The 17300-nt window shown below is 33.3% G+C and overlaps 1 protein-coding gene across 1 annotated transcript in view; it reads right to left on the bottom strand.

Annotated features, from left to right (window-relative positions):
- LOC113503348 (actin-binding Rho-activating protein-like) overlaps nucleotides 1-17300 on the bottom strand; it is a 40367-nt gene that overhangs the window by 11265 nt on the left and 11802 nt on the right. The window contains exons 2-3 of the mRNA XM_026885235.1: nucleotides 12561-12697; nucleotides 10114-10291 (exon numbers count right to left, since the gene is read on the bottom strand). Coding sequence (XP_026741036.1) covers nucleotides 10114-10291; nucleotides 12561-12697 — 315 coding nt within the window. The remainder of the gene's footprint in view (nucleotides 1-10113; nucleotides 10292-12560; nucleotides 12698-17300) is intronic.

A 17300-nucleotide genomic window follows, 5' to 3' on the forward strand; every position in this document is an offset into this window, starting at 1 on the left:
AAAAAGATGGAAAAAAACTGATCAGAATGAAAGTCGGTATTTAAAATTGTGATTAACACTATAGTAAGACATTCTTATCAAATTGTAGAACGATTTTCTTCAACGTTTTACAAACAGCTTCTTGAATTCCATTGTGATGTAAAAGTTTATTCTAATTTTAATTTAAAACTAAAAATAAATGGTATTGCAGTTGCCTTGTATTATAAGTTATTACAACGGGACTGTTACCAATGAAAGAGCAAGACGGCACATTAAATTATACGTAGTGTTATCTCGCTTTAACAAAACAAAAAGTATCGTTTTATCAGTTCATGGTAAAGGAACAGAATTTCATTGAAATATTTGCAGTTAAAAGTAAAAAGAATCATAATGAAAACCGAGTTCGTTCAGACGAGAAAATAATTTCAAATATTGCATTCGCTTTGTGCTATTGTGCTATTTATTTCCAAGTGCATTCTCTTTAAATGACTCATAAATATAATTCAGGTCTATGGCTGTTCTATTGTTGAGCAAAGGACTTTTTCTATAAAAAGAAGGAATGATGGTTGTGAGTTTCCGATTTCATACTTAATTATTTTGATCGACATTTCCTGAGAATTATTCTTTACCGTAAGAAGGCACAATGACTTGCTTTACAGTAATTAAAGTCAAAAACAGGTTGGGTATATATAGCTTTATGTTTGGCTCTACAAAAAAAAGCCATTTTTTGGAGCAAGTATGTCATTTACATTCCGGAATTCAGTAAAATCCGTTCATCATTACTGGGTTAATGTCACATAACATTACAAGGTAGAAAACTGTAAAGGAAAAGGAGCATCAACGTCTCCAAAATTAAACGCAAAAAAACAAATATCACCAAATTGTTGTTATTGTTATTTGCTAATTATAAACCAAACAACCAATTACAAGTCTTTTTAAAAGCATCAGCTCATAAAATAAGTCGTGAATCATTTCGAAACTCTAAATAAAACAATTTATCATAAGTTCTGACAATGCAGACATGTTAGAATGCGAGAGGAATTTAAAGATTCTTGATATTCGTTCAAGTATTGTGATTTTGCCAAATATTACGTAGCCGTAGTGTAATTATAGGACTAATTAGTAATTTTGTATAAATAGTATCGATTGCTGAGTTTATTTTTGTCGTACTTTTTTGACGGCTATGTAAAATCGATACGTAGATAAGTCCGCTTTTTAACACACTAAGATAGCGGTATGACTTAGAGCGTTGTGCGTTCTATTTACGTCACACTTGCATACAGATATATGTGTATATTTCCTAAAACATAGCATCCGCTTTATTTAAGCGTTGCGTCGCAGTTCCACAACAATTGCAGATATAAGGACAAAGACACCCGGACTCAGGATATTCGTGGATCACCCAAACGCTTGAACTCTGCGGGGATTGAACCCGCAACTCGTCGCGGCCAGTTGATAAGCTGTGATGACGCCAGTGGCGGATAGCCGAGAGATTAAGCCACTGAGTCATCTGTGCAGTCGAATGGGGAATATGCACGTAACTTAAATATGGACAAAATATTTTTTTTTGTAATATTTATTGCTACTGAAAACACACTATACAATTATTTTTAGAATTTATTTTAATTTAATAATGAAATTTAATCATCAAAAAGTGGCTGTTTTGAAATTACCGCGCAAATTTTCGAAACGCAACACTATTGGTGGAACAAAACGTGACGTCAGTTTTACACGAGACGTCTGCTGTCAACAAGCTATTTGTATGGTTTCTTTTTGGAGGAATAATTGTTATTGTATTGTGTCGCTGTTTTTTTATCTTAAGTTAATAGTTTTATGTGTTCAAAATATTAATTAATTGTGAAGAAGGACTTAGAGAATGACTGAAACCGGTTTCGTAAAAGCGCAGTCGGATAATCTTCCGAAAATCGACGTTTTACTCTCGAACTTGCCTCTTACTCTAATAATTTAGATGTTTTTATTCATGAATAATACTTATACATACATAAAGATAAATTTAGAATATCGAATAAGAATTTTTAATAATATCTTTACAACTTTTTGTAAACTACTTTATGTTTTGTAGAGGTTTGTAAACAAAACAAGTAGGTAGGTAAAAGTAAGAATGATTTGTATATGTATTTTACTTTTTTGATATCCTTACTTACATTGAAATGATCTTCACAACAGTATAAACAGCTCAAACACGATACATTGTCTCTTCTCATCGCCTTGCACCACTTTTTCCTTAGATTTTCACCTTTCGGCATAAGGAAATACACTTTGTCAGGTGCAGTGTTGATGTTATTTGGACACATAGGAACGACACAATATTTATAATATGGTTTTTTGTGCTTTTCCATGGTAATTAAGTCGATATTCACTCACTTTATTTATTTTTTGGTAATTTTGTAAACCAATCACTTTGCTGTTGACATCGAACTCGTGTAATGGTGACGTCACGAGCAAGCGCGCCAAAATGGCCGCGTTTAAATTGATCGCGATTTTAATATTAAATTTTTTGCATAATAGTTTATATTTTGGACGTGATATTTGTATGTTTGGTAATGTAATAACTAGTAGAAACATATAAAAAATAAAAAAAAAATCATGCATATTCCCCATTAAATCTTTCTAGTAAGTTTCCCATTACGTGTAATGTTTTTCTTCAATGGACTCAGCTTTCAGGTTATGCCACTGGCGTAAAGTCTCGCGGTGTCAAGAGCTGTGGAGTCGTGCAGAATGGAACAGAAATCTGAACTAACCAATCACAGTGCCTGAAATCTTTTTTGACCTGTTTTTTGTCATGCGGATTGGAGACTTATTGGCTAATTTACGTTTCCACATGGTCCGTTCCACGACTTCGCTTTAATAGAATACTAGTTACTAATATATAATTAGGTATTAATTTGCTTGCCCAGAGAAAAGCTAAATCAGTATCCGAAGCTCCGCGGTCTGTACGTCTGTCGGTTTGTCCGTCAAATTGAAAAGTGCAATATTCACAGATAATATAGTTCTGCTGCCACTATAACAACAAAGACAAACACTAAAAATAAAAATCGAAATTAAGCAAAGGTAGCAAATGTGTAGAAGGGTTTTAAAAGTGATTGAGGGTTGATACGGAACCATTTGTGTCGCGAATTCGGCTCACATGGTATTTCATATTAAGTATCAGTTTTTTTCATTAAAAATAGCTCTTAATTGGCATATATTGGACAAAATAACAAATAAGTTCCTATCAATTGTAATCTGCCAAATATTATATAATACGCTCATTTTAGTAAAGTAAATTAATATTGACACGTGGATTTATTTTAATAAACAATTTGTATACGATAATTATGTATACTAATAAATATGAATTCAATTTTACATAATTTGTTTGGTCAACCGCATTAATAAACGAATGATTGGGATATGGATATTCTATTTTAACGACAGTTTTTCATTACCTAATTGCAACCATGACAAAGGAAAGTAATTTTTTTTTGAGAATAAACTCGTACAACCGACTTCAAATACCCACTTTAAACTTGAAAGGACGAAACTAATTTTCTCAGCATTGTTACGCCATTTACATTGTTTAAATCGATTGTACATAAGGCGCAGCCAGTTTGCTACGTGTCTTTGCCGTCACAAAATACTGCCTTACGTTTACTGGGGTTCACAATGTCTTCAGAAAAATACTTTCAATCAAGTGAAAATGAAAGAGTAATAAAAAGATAGCACTATCTCTTTCCCTCAACCGAACTGCAATGACATAAGCCCCCGTGGTTCATTGTTAACCATTTTAATACGCAGTTTAGTGCCCGTTATCAAAGGGTTTCCGTGAATTTAATATGTTATAACACCGTTCATGTAATAGTTTTATGATAGTAATAAAATAATGTACGGGAAAAAAAGTATTTTTTCTAACACATTCTTGTGAATATTACGTTGATAACAGCGTAATTTCGGACGATTATATTGGTGGTAGGGTAATAAAATATTTCATGATTACCTCCACTCATATTTTCGAGATAATTGAGGTAAAAATAATTTTTGTTTTACTTCAATTTGTTCTTTAGGAATTAATGATGTTATAGATCATCGTTTCCAGATGTTTCTAGTTCAAAATTCGATTCGTTTTTTTTTAAACGACTCGCATTAAATATTTTAATCCTCGTATCGCGGGGGTATTTGCCTACTACCTGTTAAAAACATTTTTGCCATAGACAGAAAGAAATTGCGTAAATCGATAAACTAAAATCGGCGAACGATTTCAAATTTGGAATCTTGTGGAATCCTAATTAAAACTTTTTTACAGTACTTTATCTCTTCTACTGAACAACATTAATAATAAAAAAATGGTGTTATGGCAGACAAGAAGTTCGAAAGGTGACTTTTAGGCCGGAAAATGTAAACTCTCCACTGATCCCTCATTTAAAAGTTTAAGTTTTCAGAGAATTTTGAATTAAGTCCAGTCGCCGTCCCCTTTTGATGTTACATAAATATCAGCTGATAATTTTATAATAAACCTAAATTTAGCTTTTAATTAGAAAACGAGGGTGGATCGTTAAAAAAGTTTTAATAATGATTATTTTAATTAATAAAGTGTAAAAATGACGATAAATTTATTGAAAGAAAATTTCTTGCTGATAAAGCACTAAGAACACTTATAGGTATTTCAAGAAAAAAAACTTGCCTAAAACGCTCTTTTTCATCAATATTGTTACTCTAACAACATGGTCTAGCCTTTTCTTTAAACTAAGGCAATAGAGAAAAGAATTCATTTTAAAATGAAACAGCTACAGAATTGAAACTGAAAAGTTATTGAAATACCTTGAAAACGAATCTAAATTGGCAATACTGAGCAATTTGATACAAGAGTACATTTAAAACGAGGTCTTCAATAGCTATTCCACTGCCATTTGAGAACATTGACCTTAACCTTGATAACATAAAATGGTACTTGCGGGCTATCAAGATACCCTAAAGTACTGTTATTGCAATAGGGATGACGACTGGGTATAAAAAGAAAAAATCTCATTAGTCCCTCAGTTAGATAATTGAAAAGTATTAGACACGTATTTTTTCCTTTTTCAGAAAAACTAGAATTGACAAAGATTAACTGTTTTAAAGTTTAGGAGATGGGGCTTGTGACGTAACGATATGGTAAAATTTATACACAATCGTGACGTCACGCGTAAGTTTCATTCACTGTAAATTGGTTAATTTATGTTTGCGGGACAAATTAAAAAATACGTATCCATCATTATACAAAAAAACTACAAGAGGGACTCTGCAAAAAAAAATTGTCGTCATCCCTATTGTGGAAAAGAGACGCCGTGATACAGAGTGTAGAGTGCTAGAACTATATTGTATAGTGCTGGGGAGTTTGTTGCGCCGTTTCTTTTCATACAGCAAAAGCACTTAGGAAACGGTAAAGGATGGGCGATACTGTGTGCTGTCCAATGTAATCTGACTTTCAGAAGGAACACTTAGTAGCACACTAATTTGATTTGTTCCTTCCTTTGCCCTTCGTGTAATTAAGCCACGGTAACCCCTTCGGACAATCTCGTACACACTAATACCAGAATTATACTTAGATTGACTGACTCCATTTCTTCTACATTTCTCCTTGTGTAGAAATTATGAAATGGTTTTAAAAAAATCGGCATGTTTGATTGTTTGTTTTCGTGTTCGGTTTATTTTTGGACGTATCATATCGGATGTTTATGATCCGTGTCAAATAACCTTCGTTTTATGGAGCTATATCTGCGTGGGAATGAAACCTCCTTGCGTATCGGCAGTTGTAAGTACAGTCAGGAAAACTAATCGGTTGACACAATTTACTAAGTAAGACATTTTTGAATTGGTCTTAAGTATGTTTAAAGGAGTCAAACTTATTTGTTTCAACTCATTTTCACTGTGTACAGACAATTTTTTTTTTTAAAAACCTAAATATTTAACCTTATTGCTTAGGCTTTGTAGTCTGTCTGTCCGTCTCGTACCAATCTCATGAGCCGTTTAGACCGTTAAATTTTCACAGATGGTTAATTAAACCGTTAAACTCGTAAAATTTTGACGCTTCCCTTCGAATTTTCTTGACAACTACTTCGATTCTAAAGCAAGAGAGCAAGAGTTGAAAAAAAAACTTGTTTTTGAACTGCAGATGTTTTACACATCCTATATACGTCATCGGACCATAATGTGTTAGCAGATCGGATGAATAGTAATTACAATCACAATATCGATATCATATAACTACATTTGTGTATGATGTAAGACAGGCACGTGAGGCCTTCAAGCTTTTTCAGTGGTTGACGGCACGTGTATTGATGTTACTCGAATAATATACTGTTCCTATTATTACATACAGGGTATAGAGAAGTTTGTTTTTAGGTATGTAGGATAATAAGGAGAAATCGGTAAATGGGACTTTAGGGGTCTGTACCCGCACATCAATAATAACCGGTCAAGTAAGATTCGGACTTGTGAAATTGAAGAGTCTGTATAAATAGGCCAAAAAAATGCGGTTGGATTAAATAAATTTAATTTAGGGCAACCCACAATATATTTTGATGAAGTATTTTATAATTTTATGAAGATAGTTGAATTGTTTTGGGAAAATCTGTAATTTATTTTCTGGTTGATATCTGGTTGTAGGAGTATTGTTGGTAAAAATATCTCAGCTCACTTTAGATTTTCTTTAGTCCAATTTTGTAGGAATAAATTTACAAAAATATTCGAAGTTCATTTCTCGGAAATAAAAACAAAAAGTCCTATCTTTAGGGCTTAACCTTTTACTCCGGTTATGTTCACCGTGAGATAAGGTCTAAATACTAGTAAAAAGACACAAAATACTCTTTGGGAGTGTTATTCTTCTTGGCAGTTTTCTGTTTAATTTCAAAGGATTGGAAACCCTAGAAGAAATGAAATAAGATCAATGCCTCAAGTCTTTGAGCAGTTCTGGCATAATTAATCAGCACAACATCTTAATAAGTTCTAGTCGAATATCAGCGGAAGTAGAAAGTCTACATACAAAAATATTGAATTTCAGTATTATTCAAAGAGAATAAGTCAGATTTTCGAGCAAATATTTACGTTTCCTCATTTCAAACAGTAAGGCTGTCATCACTTGAGTTAAACATAATATTTTGACGAACATTTAGGAGTTATTTTTGTTTTTGAAACGACCTTGCGACATGGCTCGTAATCACTAAAACAATGAGTTTTACGTTGGAGATGTTTGCAGGTGTTTACAACACGGATATATGAGTCAAAGCGATATTCATTCGGTTTGTAAATAGAATTAGCGACATACAAATTGCTTTAAGTGCGGATTCTTTTTCTTCTTCTTCATTTTCAATGCATCATGTCTGAGGGCAGTGACTGTATGAGGTCGTGTTGACCACTAGGGGTCAACATACAGAACGGTTTTCGACCATTCGAACCGACGTTTGAAAGCTTCGTTCACAAACTTCTTTCGAAAAGTTCCGAGACGAGATAATGTATTATTTTGTTTTAAGTATGGGTCGAATTATATAATTATAACGTACGTAGATCATGAGTGTTTATGTTCGAGTTCACTTAGTTTTTAGGACGATCTGGGTGCCATTAGTGAAAATTCATAGGTATAGGTTTGATGGGCGTGAATTGTCTTTTATGGGGAATCTGTTGTTTAAAGACTTCATAAATGTCTATTGGGATTAAGGAAAAAATATAGGATATTTGATTTTAGCATGGACTGATTGAGACCTGCGATTCAGCTGTCTGTATATAAAGTTCGTTTTGTGTCTCTTTTGTATGGAGGAAAATCTAAGGTCGCAAAAATGTGAATTAGAAATGACTTTACCACAGATTACCGAGAGAATATTTTGGAACTTTGAACTTTATATACAAGTTAGCTTCTAGAACAACACAATTCTTAGAAAGTTGAAGATGACCATCAAAGTGTTAGTTTCAGTTCTTTCTTTATATTTACAAGAAAGAAAACTTATTATTATCTCAAAAGAAACTTTCACAAGTTTCGTAGTTGTTCCTTTATTTCCAAGAAGTTTATTATATAATATCTGCTCACAAGTTTATATCACTTGAAGTCGTCCGTTAAATAAAAAAAACTTGGTGTTCGGGTTTTTAATAATAAACTTCTTAGATCAAACTTTCAAAAGCCTGAAGTTAAAACAATGTGTTACAACTTTGAAACAAGGCTGTGATCAATTGTCTAGTCTACATTTCTTTGGTTTACAATTTTGAGGAGAATTTACAGATATTTCAAATATACAAGCCTCGTTGGATAAGATTTACGAGATAACTTGTTTGTTTAATCAACCGGCGGCAGTTAAAATCCTTAAAATGAACCGTACTGCTTTGCAATAAGAGTGTTTTCACGATAAAAGCTTTTGTGTGATTGTCTGTACTCATTCTACTTTCAATCTGAACATAGCTCAGTTTCATGATATCTGTGTATTTATTTTTACCGAGATTTTTTTTTAAATATGAATTTTATTGCGCCTATCATATGAACGAGGTAGGTATACCTCCTTAAACTAAAATTTATTTTGGAATGATGTATTTTTATCGGTGAAAAACGCGTTACTGGGATACTTACTCCGATTTCCGATCAGTTAGGTATTTACTTAGCTTAAGTTATCACTTATGTCAAGACTCACACGTTTTTGTAAGCTTTTATTAAGTAACCTGTTCTGCAGTCTGTCTATCTATCGAAAACTTGCAAATTAAATTGCATGAACTTCTCGGTTTGAGATTTTGCTGAAATCTTGGTAGGACTGGATTTGATGTAGGATATGTACTTAGTATTCCTTATTGTTACAAATCGTCTTCGGAACACGAGCCTAAAAATTATGTTAACATTAAGTACCCAGCAGCAATTACGGGTACCGAACAAAAATTAAAAAAAATAATTATCAGCATAGAACAAATTAATTGTAGGCAAATAACTTCCAATCATGTACACACCATGAACGACGTATTCTATTTAAAAAAATAATAAGGTTCCGCATTATTAAATACAGTATATTTTTAGTGACCTTTAAGCAAAATTACACTTAGGCATATATATTTTAAGAACCTGAATTCCAGTTTCAAAGTCACCTAGACTCGGCTTTTATGCTGAATATAATCACTTACATACTTAAATTTATGTTTTATAAGTGATTAACGACTATTTTAAAAGTGAAAATCACGTCTTAGCTTAAGAAAAAATCTGTCAATAAAACCGGAGAAAATTCATAAGTACACTCGTGTACAAACGACTCCGAATCTGAAAAAAAAATGCTGCGTGTGTACCGTGAAGGGTATACAAATTTGAAAACAAATGAAAATCGTAATTTATTACCATCAGACACAAACTATGATAATACTAGAATAACTTTGCATTTAATGTCTTGTTAACAATAGAGCGATCCCAATATTGACCAACTGATGTATTCGCCCGACCAATACTTGTCGAACCGGGTATTAATCTCCTTCATGATTTACGAGACCCAAGGGACCCACTGTCCTATTCATAACAGCATACAATGCTAGAACTTGGCGTTCCTTGAGTCAAAATCTATTTACCTGACAATTTATCGTATTTTTTTTCATTAATCATTTAAACTGATAAATGTGTAGTGTTTGTCGTTGGCTAGTCGTAACTCAGATTGTCGAGTGGTTGAGGTCACTAAGGTAACTGTGACTGGAATGTTTGTTATAGGAACCCTTGTGTCATACTACAAAGCACGGCTAGTTAGGAATCTGATTGTTTTTCTGGTCGCTATAAAATGGTTCGGTCAAAACAAACTTTTTGTAAAACCTCTATTATTTACTTTGGTGACTATGTTCATTATAATCGATAAAAACGAAAAAGAATGCCAATTTGGTAACTCGTAATTGAACGAAAAGAATTATTGAATATTAACTAGGTCGGCGCCAAAAGTATCGCGTATCAGATTTACATGAGTGCGCAATTTATGAGATGTATAATTTCATGATAACCTCATATTATTTTACATTCGTTTTTATAAATTCTTCAGCACAAACAAACAAATAAATATTTTTAAAGCTGAATATACCAACACTTATAAAGTTTAATCGAGATGATTCTTCTCTCCAAAGTTCATTAAGACTTTTGACTTTTCAGTCACCACTTACCGTAAATAGTTCACCAAATGAGATGACTTTTGTGGCATCCTTCAGTTCTGGAGGTAGAAGACTCTTGCACGGTGTCTTTCCATACTCGTTGATGATTTCGCAGAGCTCTTTCATTTCTGTACAAACTCTTGCTTGAGCTTCAGCCCCTCGGAACTCTGTCATCGATCCAGGGATGGGTCTAGAAAAAAATAAACGGTTAGACGTCTAATAAAGTCTGAGACTCTCGTGGATTTGGACAAAGTTTATGAAATCTTATTTGGTACAATGCCAATATTATAAACTTTAAGGAATAGAGCTGTTTATCAATGTGTAACATCCAAAAAACTACGTTAAATAAAACCATCTTTTCACTACAGCAAAAGATACCGAAACAGACTTTGTTTGAGTAAATTATACGAAGTTTAAATTCCGGTAAATGCCCTAATGCCTTTTTGCAATTAACGCTTTAACGATCTTGACCAGATTGTTAGTCCACCTTATTGAGTGCTACCCTATCGGTAAGCGGTCACCACTTTTGACTTTAACCCAAACAGCTGTCTGCTCGAGGTGTCACTAATTTGACTTTAGCCTAAATGGATGTCTACTCTACGAGCTATATGTCAGTGTGCCTGCTTTTAGTCTGTTTTTCATGATGAATTTATTCATGAAGATTTTCCATATCATCAGTATCAATGACCTTAAAATAAAGGTTAAATTTAATGGGATGTCTGTCACTGAGGTAATTGCGGTTCGCGTACATTTTCCTGTTAATATCCTCGTGAAATACAATATTGGAAATGGTAGGTTTCGGTACTCAATATTTTATTTTGATACATGAAGCATGTTTTAATAAGTGACACGTATATTATCAGGTCGTTCGCTTTTTACGTGTTGATTTTCGATCAGGAAATGAGAAAAAGTAAATTCTATCTTTCCAAAAGTTATTAGTTAATTAAAGTGAGTTTATCTATTCCTAAGGCTGTAGCGTGTGTCCGTCTATCCGTGCGTCTATCATGAACCGCCATAGCTAGACTGTTCAAATTTTCACATATTTCTTTCATTGAAATATTGATGTCTTAATTAATTTTGTGACTGAATTTCTGAACATTTTTTATCCTTCTTTATTATTTTTGTGAGAAACCTGAGGACCATCAGTACAATACGACCTTTACGTAATACGTAGTTTACTGTCGTTGGTCTCGTCGGATTCCTTTGGACTGGTCTAATTCCTTATTATATGATAAGGTTTATTGACTGATGATTTGCATACTATAAAACGGTCCATCTGCTTGCTTGCTTCCTTCCAAGAAATCTTTACTTAACGAATGTTGATGATGGTTTGGCGAATAGAGCGGCAAAGTGTGCTTTTCGCAAGTAGTTATTTTTTTTCGTTATGGCAACCAATAATGTAGTCATTAGTAACCGTACCTATCGAAATCTGGTCCAAGGTATTAAGCATTAATTTTACCTTGTATCAAATATTTAATTAAAAATGTAGATACATAATATTATTTAAACCGAAATTTCTTTAATTAAAATTGCCAAACTACAGCGCTTTGATGTTTTCTTTTTGAGTTCATTAAAATTTTCCGTCACCTTAATTTTAGTATAAACAAAGACATTTGAGAAATTTTAGAACCCTCATATTATTTTTTAAATACATTTTTAATGAAATATTTAAGCGTTTCTTCGAATTCAGACAATACAAAATAAAATAATTTTAAAAGAATTTAATAATGTTCATATTGTTTACCTTTTAAAATAATCTTACGTATAAACCGTCGTTGTTTATAGCGAATTAATTTTCAAAAATATTTATAAAAAGTTCACCCTCGTTATCATTTACTTGCACTTTGCTCGTTTTCCATTCAAACGCCGATTTGCAGAAGTCCTATTATTCATTGAATGGACATCGCATATACGACTGCTTTTGTACAAAAGGCGTAACACAAAGAGGTTTTATATTTCTGCATCACCACACTTAAATGGCTTCTGAAACTTTTGTGTCAATACCAATCTAGTGCAGATACAGTCAGTAACGAAAATCTTCAATGAATTCTATTTTAGGCGAGCGTTATAGACCACGCCAAACCCTTTATGCGCGACGTGTTGCAGGTTCCAGGAATGTTTGTGTCTTTGTGTCTATAACTGAAATTTTTGTTATAGGTTACACTCATTAGTGCGGGAGTTTTTACCTTCGTTTTAGCTTCGTATTGTGACTGGGATACAAATTTGTTCAAAAATCTTGCCAACCGCTTAAAGTTATTATTGCTGTAGTGGTTAAAGTGAGATAGCGAACTATAATGCGTAGAGCACCGTCTCTGTCCCACAAACTTGGTAGCCTTGTTTCCTAAAAAAACTATGTAGTTTTGAACTATGTTTATAGAGCAGTTTTATGGTTTCTGCAATACTTAAATCTGATTTCAATCAGTTTTTTTGCTGACCATTCCATTCCCATGGTTACTTACTTGCCGTATTCATCCTTTGAAAACGTCGGTTTGTGGCTTTTGTCAAACGACCCACTGAAGGCCGTCACTTTTTGTAGGTCTGTGTGTGCTTGTGCCTTTGTGTCGAAGGCGGAGATCAGGTCTGTGAGTGATGAGCTCTGAAAAAAAAATAGCCTATAAACCTCTCACGAACAACAAATAAAATTAGGCCTTATTGATATATGAATTGATATGTTTAGAAACAAACTTGTTTTCGACCGACGTCAAAAATAAAGATTCTTAATGCGTTCTTAATTCAAAACTTCCGATTGATTGACATACCGTAATTTGTTCCCATGATCCCATTCCCAAATTTCATCAACTTTAGATGAGTAGTTTTTATTTAAAGTCGGTTTTATCTTTTTTTATATATTTTTTTTACTTTTAGTTATGGAATGAATTTAATCACAATGTCACGTTCATAATCATGATTCTATATCTTAAACAGGCTGGAAATCTAATTAATTTAAAGAAAGCAAAATCCACAAACAGTTATTTTTCGTCGAAATTCGAAAATAATTTCACGAGACAGTAATTTATTGAATGTTTCAATTAATTATGAGTCATAGCTAAAATCTTAATATTAAATTTAACATTTACTAAATAATAGGTTTTGCTAGATTTACAGGTATTAACTAAAAGGCTTTCAATTCTATCAAGTATGTTTACTAATATAAACCTTCATAATTAATATTGGAATCCGATTGTCCACCTCAATGTTGATTTATGTCTAACTAGCTTTAGTCCCTGGTAACAATATAATACTGATTGAGATCTGTGAATCCTGTGTATAAACTCTTTATGCAGGCCTTCTATCCTGTAAGCGAGACGGCACTATGTAGCGTAATGCGCTCTCTCGCTTCCACATCGATAATAGGTACTATAAACGTTTAAAAGTTTACTCACAAGTATATTTGGTCTTTAGGATTTTTAAATTGAAGGATGAATTAAAATTTGTCAATTTGAATGTTTAAAAAAGATGTTTTTTTGTAGTTTGTGTTTTCGTTTTAATTTAAAAGTGTTACCATGTTTAAAGCAAATTAAGAAAATTCAAAATTTTAATTCAAAAAATCTATGTCAATCCGTCAACAAAGGACTGAAATAAAACATGGTTAAACCAGTATTTAACATATTTTTATAAACTTTTTATGTCAAAAAATATCAACGATTTCATCTTGATTCAAATCTTAAAAGAAAACATTCCTAGTAGTTTACGACTGAAGCACTAAAACGTATATCTTGCGGTTTTTTATTGGTACCTAATACTTCCATTAACGCAGAGGTGATGCGTTATAAATTAATAAATACGACTTGGCATCGATGGATGTTTAAAAATAAACGTTCTATGAACTTTGTGTTCGAGATGTCGGTTTTGTGTCGGGAGCTGATGAGTACAATCAGTGCCCGTATAGTCAATTCAACTCATATTTGCGCGCGGCGACATGTGCGGGTAGCCCTTGTAAATACACATTGACATTGTGTACTAAGACAGCTTTGATTTGTGTGTCACTGTCACATAAATTAAAGCTTCCGTAATAAATAGTCGCTCTCCATCGCACGCACACACAGCGCCACGCGCACTAATGTGTTAAACTATCTGCACTTTGCTATAAATACATTATTTTGCTTTGGTGTGAGTGAGAGGTCTCTAGACGCAAGTATAGAGCCATCTCGTTCTAATTATTGGTCTTAGTCTTACTTAAAGGTTTGGTAGTACATGTGCATTTATTGTTTGAAAAATAAATATGCTATCGAATTAAAAGCGGCCGTGGTAATAAAACTTTCAACTATCAATGTCACATTTGTATTGACTAACAGATGTGCATAAGAGTATCGATCACAGATTAAACTACGCTTTACACGGTCGGTTCGTAGGTGGGTGACCATCTTTGACTTTTGGATAATATAAAGTAGCGTAATTACTCGTTTTGCCAGACACGAGGCAATAGAAGATCATTAATCCTTCACGTAGATGATTAAAACAGACATTAATTTGTATGTTATGTTTTTCAGTGTGTGCAGGTCATTAAAGCATTATCATGTAAGACAGTTATTGTTTACTAACAAGACAACGGGTGATATTGCTAAATAGATGAATAAATAGAAACATGTGCAAGAGGAAAACTAAATGTTATAATTACGAAAGTTGAGAAGTGTATGTAGACGGCGGCGACGGAAGCATAAATAAATCATTTACGTGAGCTGAACAAATTATAAAGAAATGTATGACAGTGACTGGCACGTCACTAAGCATTTAAAACTTATCTTTTATTGAGTTTAAGGAACAGTTCAAAGTTTTTGATATGCATTAACGATGTAGAAATTGTAATGATATGAGTTAAAACTAGGCTATATAGGAGGATCTACTAAAGTTTCCAAAAGTAATATTATCATGGTCATAAAAGTGAAACAGCGCATTACACGGCGTACTGGTATCTCTCTTCCATACCCGCAATATTATTAATTTGAAACATGATGGTAAATCCAATAAAAATGATTGGACACAAAAAAATTCATAGTTTAAAAACAAGTAAAGAGAACTTATCTCATCTTTGAACGGATTCTATGCAAGCGTTTCTTCCTGTTTTTCAAAACGACTTCCGCGTTAAGTAATTTAATCTCACGGGGGTTTCACAAACATTCAAGTCACATGGACAAAGACGCGGCGACTCAGGACAAGTATTATTGGATCACACAAATGCTTGTCGTACATGAGAATCGGACCTACGACACGTTCTCAGTGGTTCTCAGGTTTGGCGTGGTGACCTCAACCTTCTTCGGTTTGACTATCCGTGCAGTCAGTAATAAAATACGACACTATATAAAACTGTCAACCGCTCGTACCTTACGTACGTACTTTCATAGAGATGAGTTGAATTGAATGATGTCCATTATTCTCTCCAAGCAAACGGGAAGAACGAAATTAAAACAGCGGAACGCATAATAAAATTTAATTATAATTTAATCCGAAATTGGCAAAGACTGTGAACATCTGTAGCCTAGTATTAGCTCATAGAATGACTCACTCTTGGGACAGTTGCCGGCTTTCTGTCAGATGTAAATCTAGGTAAATTTAATTAGAACGCAATACGTAACGATTACCATAAAGCATTTTGGTGGCATTGTCATTTGTTTAGAACACAAGTTGTGTTGGAAAGGGAAACAAAGGGTAAAAATAGAACCCTATTAAGACCTCCGCTGGCTGTTCGTTTGCGACTAGGCTGTATCTCATAAACGTAATAGCTGAAAAATTCGAAATGTTTAAAGTTTTTTTTTTAGCAGGTATAAATTATATAATGAGTTTAATCATTGTATAATTTCATCATAGCGGTTGGTATTGTCACAAATTTGTCATAGGCACAAATTATGTTGCAATTTTGTTTCGCAATAAAAACAGACTCGCGAGTCCAACTCACGCTTGGTTTTAATAATACTTATTCACCTTACACGAACTTCCACTGCATTAATTAATTAATGCAATCAAATTTCGTGTGAACATCAAAAGCCAATGAAAATAAACCACATTTTATCATTGACAATGATTCAGATACATATGCTGTCGTATATATATATAATAAACGTTGACGGATTTATAATAAAACGAACGAAATATGTCAAGGTTTCGCGTACAAAACATCTTTGAATCAAAACGAAAACATCTTTGAATCGAAACGCAACATTGTGATTTAACGTATTAGAAGCATCTTTTCAACTTACAGGGTCTATGTAACAATGTCAAAATCATCAAATTTTTCCCAGCTATATTGGGGTCGGCTTCCAGGCTAACAGGATGCTGAGGGGAGGGGTGCAGTGCTAAGTACCAGTTTTACAACGTCGGTTCGGAGAGTACCCCTTAGTAAGACTGGTTCTGACACTTTATAGCTTCGAATTACCCGTAACAGTTGTCTAAGATGTCTTTCGAAACTCGGAGAATAATAATTAGTTACGTGGGATTCAATATTTCGTGTCATCATTGAGTGATTGACTATGATGTCTTGGCGGCCTTGCCCTTCTGTGTATTGCTTTTGTTTCATCGCAGACATTCGCAGTAAAAATTCGTCTGGAAATCTGTATCGAAAACGTTGAAATTTAAAATCGCCAACCTTCAGGGAGCTAGCAAAATGACTAATGAATAAAGAGTACTACTATGATCAGCTGTCAGACCATACGCTGATAATATCATTGTTTGACTGGTAGATACCAATGGCATTAATAATGACCTTTGTATTTTACGCAAAAAAGTTTTTAGTTCTTAACATAAATAAACAATATGGCTGCCATTTGATATGTTTACATAAACAGAAAGTTATCCTTGAAATCTATATCCGCATTAAATTCTAGACAAAACAGTTTAAGAAAATCTCAAACAATCTACAAAAACAACGTGTTTAACACTCGCAATAAAGACCGTTTATCCAATGTTTTACAGCTGTTTCAAACATTACTGTAGCCATCACCAAGAGTTTTATAACATTCTTTAAATAGTCAATAGTTTTGTTCTATAAGTGATATTTTTTACTTTTCTTCTTTTTTACTGGGTCCCGTGCCCAAATGCAAGTAACAAAATTCTGTCAACGTGTAACAGAAGTCTTCCGCAGAAGTTAGGCAACGATGGGTGAATTCATCAATTTCAAGGGTTTCTATTTCGGTAGAATGTATTGCAATTTTTTAAGTAGTTGTGGACGATGGTTCTAAGTAAGTCATATTTATAACCATACGTCA

Source organism: Trichoplusia ni, chromosome 19, assembly GCF_003590095.1.
Source record: "Trichoplusia ni isolate ovarian cell line Hi5 chromosome 19, tn1, whole genome shotgun sequence".
Taxonomy (NCBI): domain Eukaryota; kingdom Metazoa; phylum Arthropoda; class Insecta; order Lepidoptera; family Noctuidae; genus Trichoplusia; species Trichoplusia ni.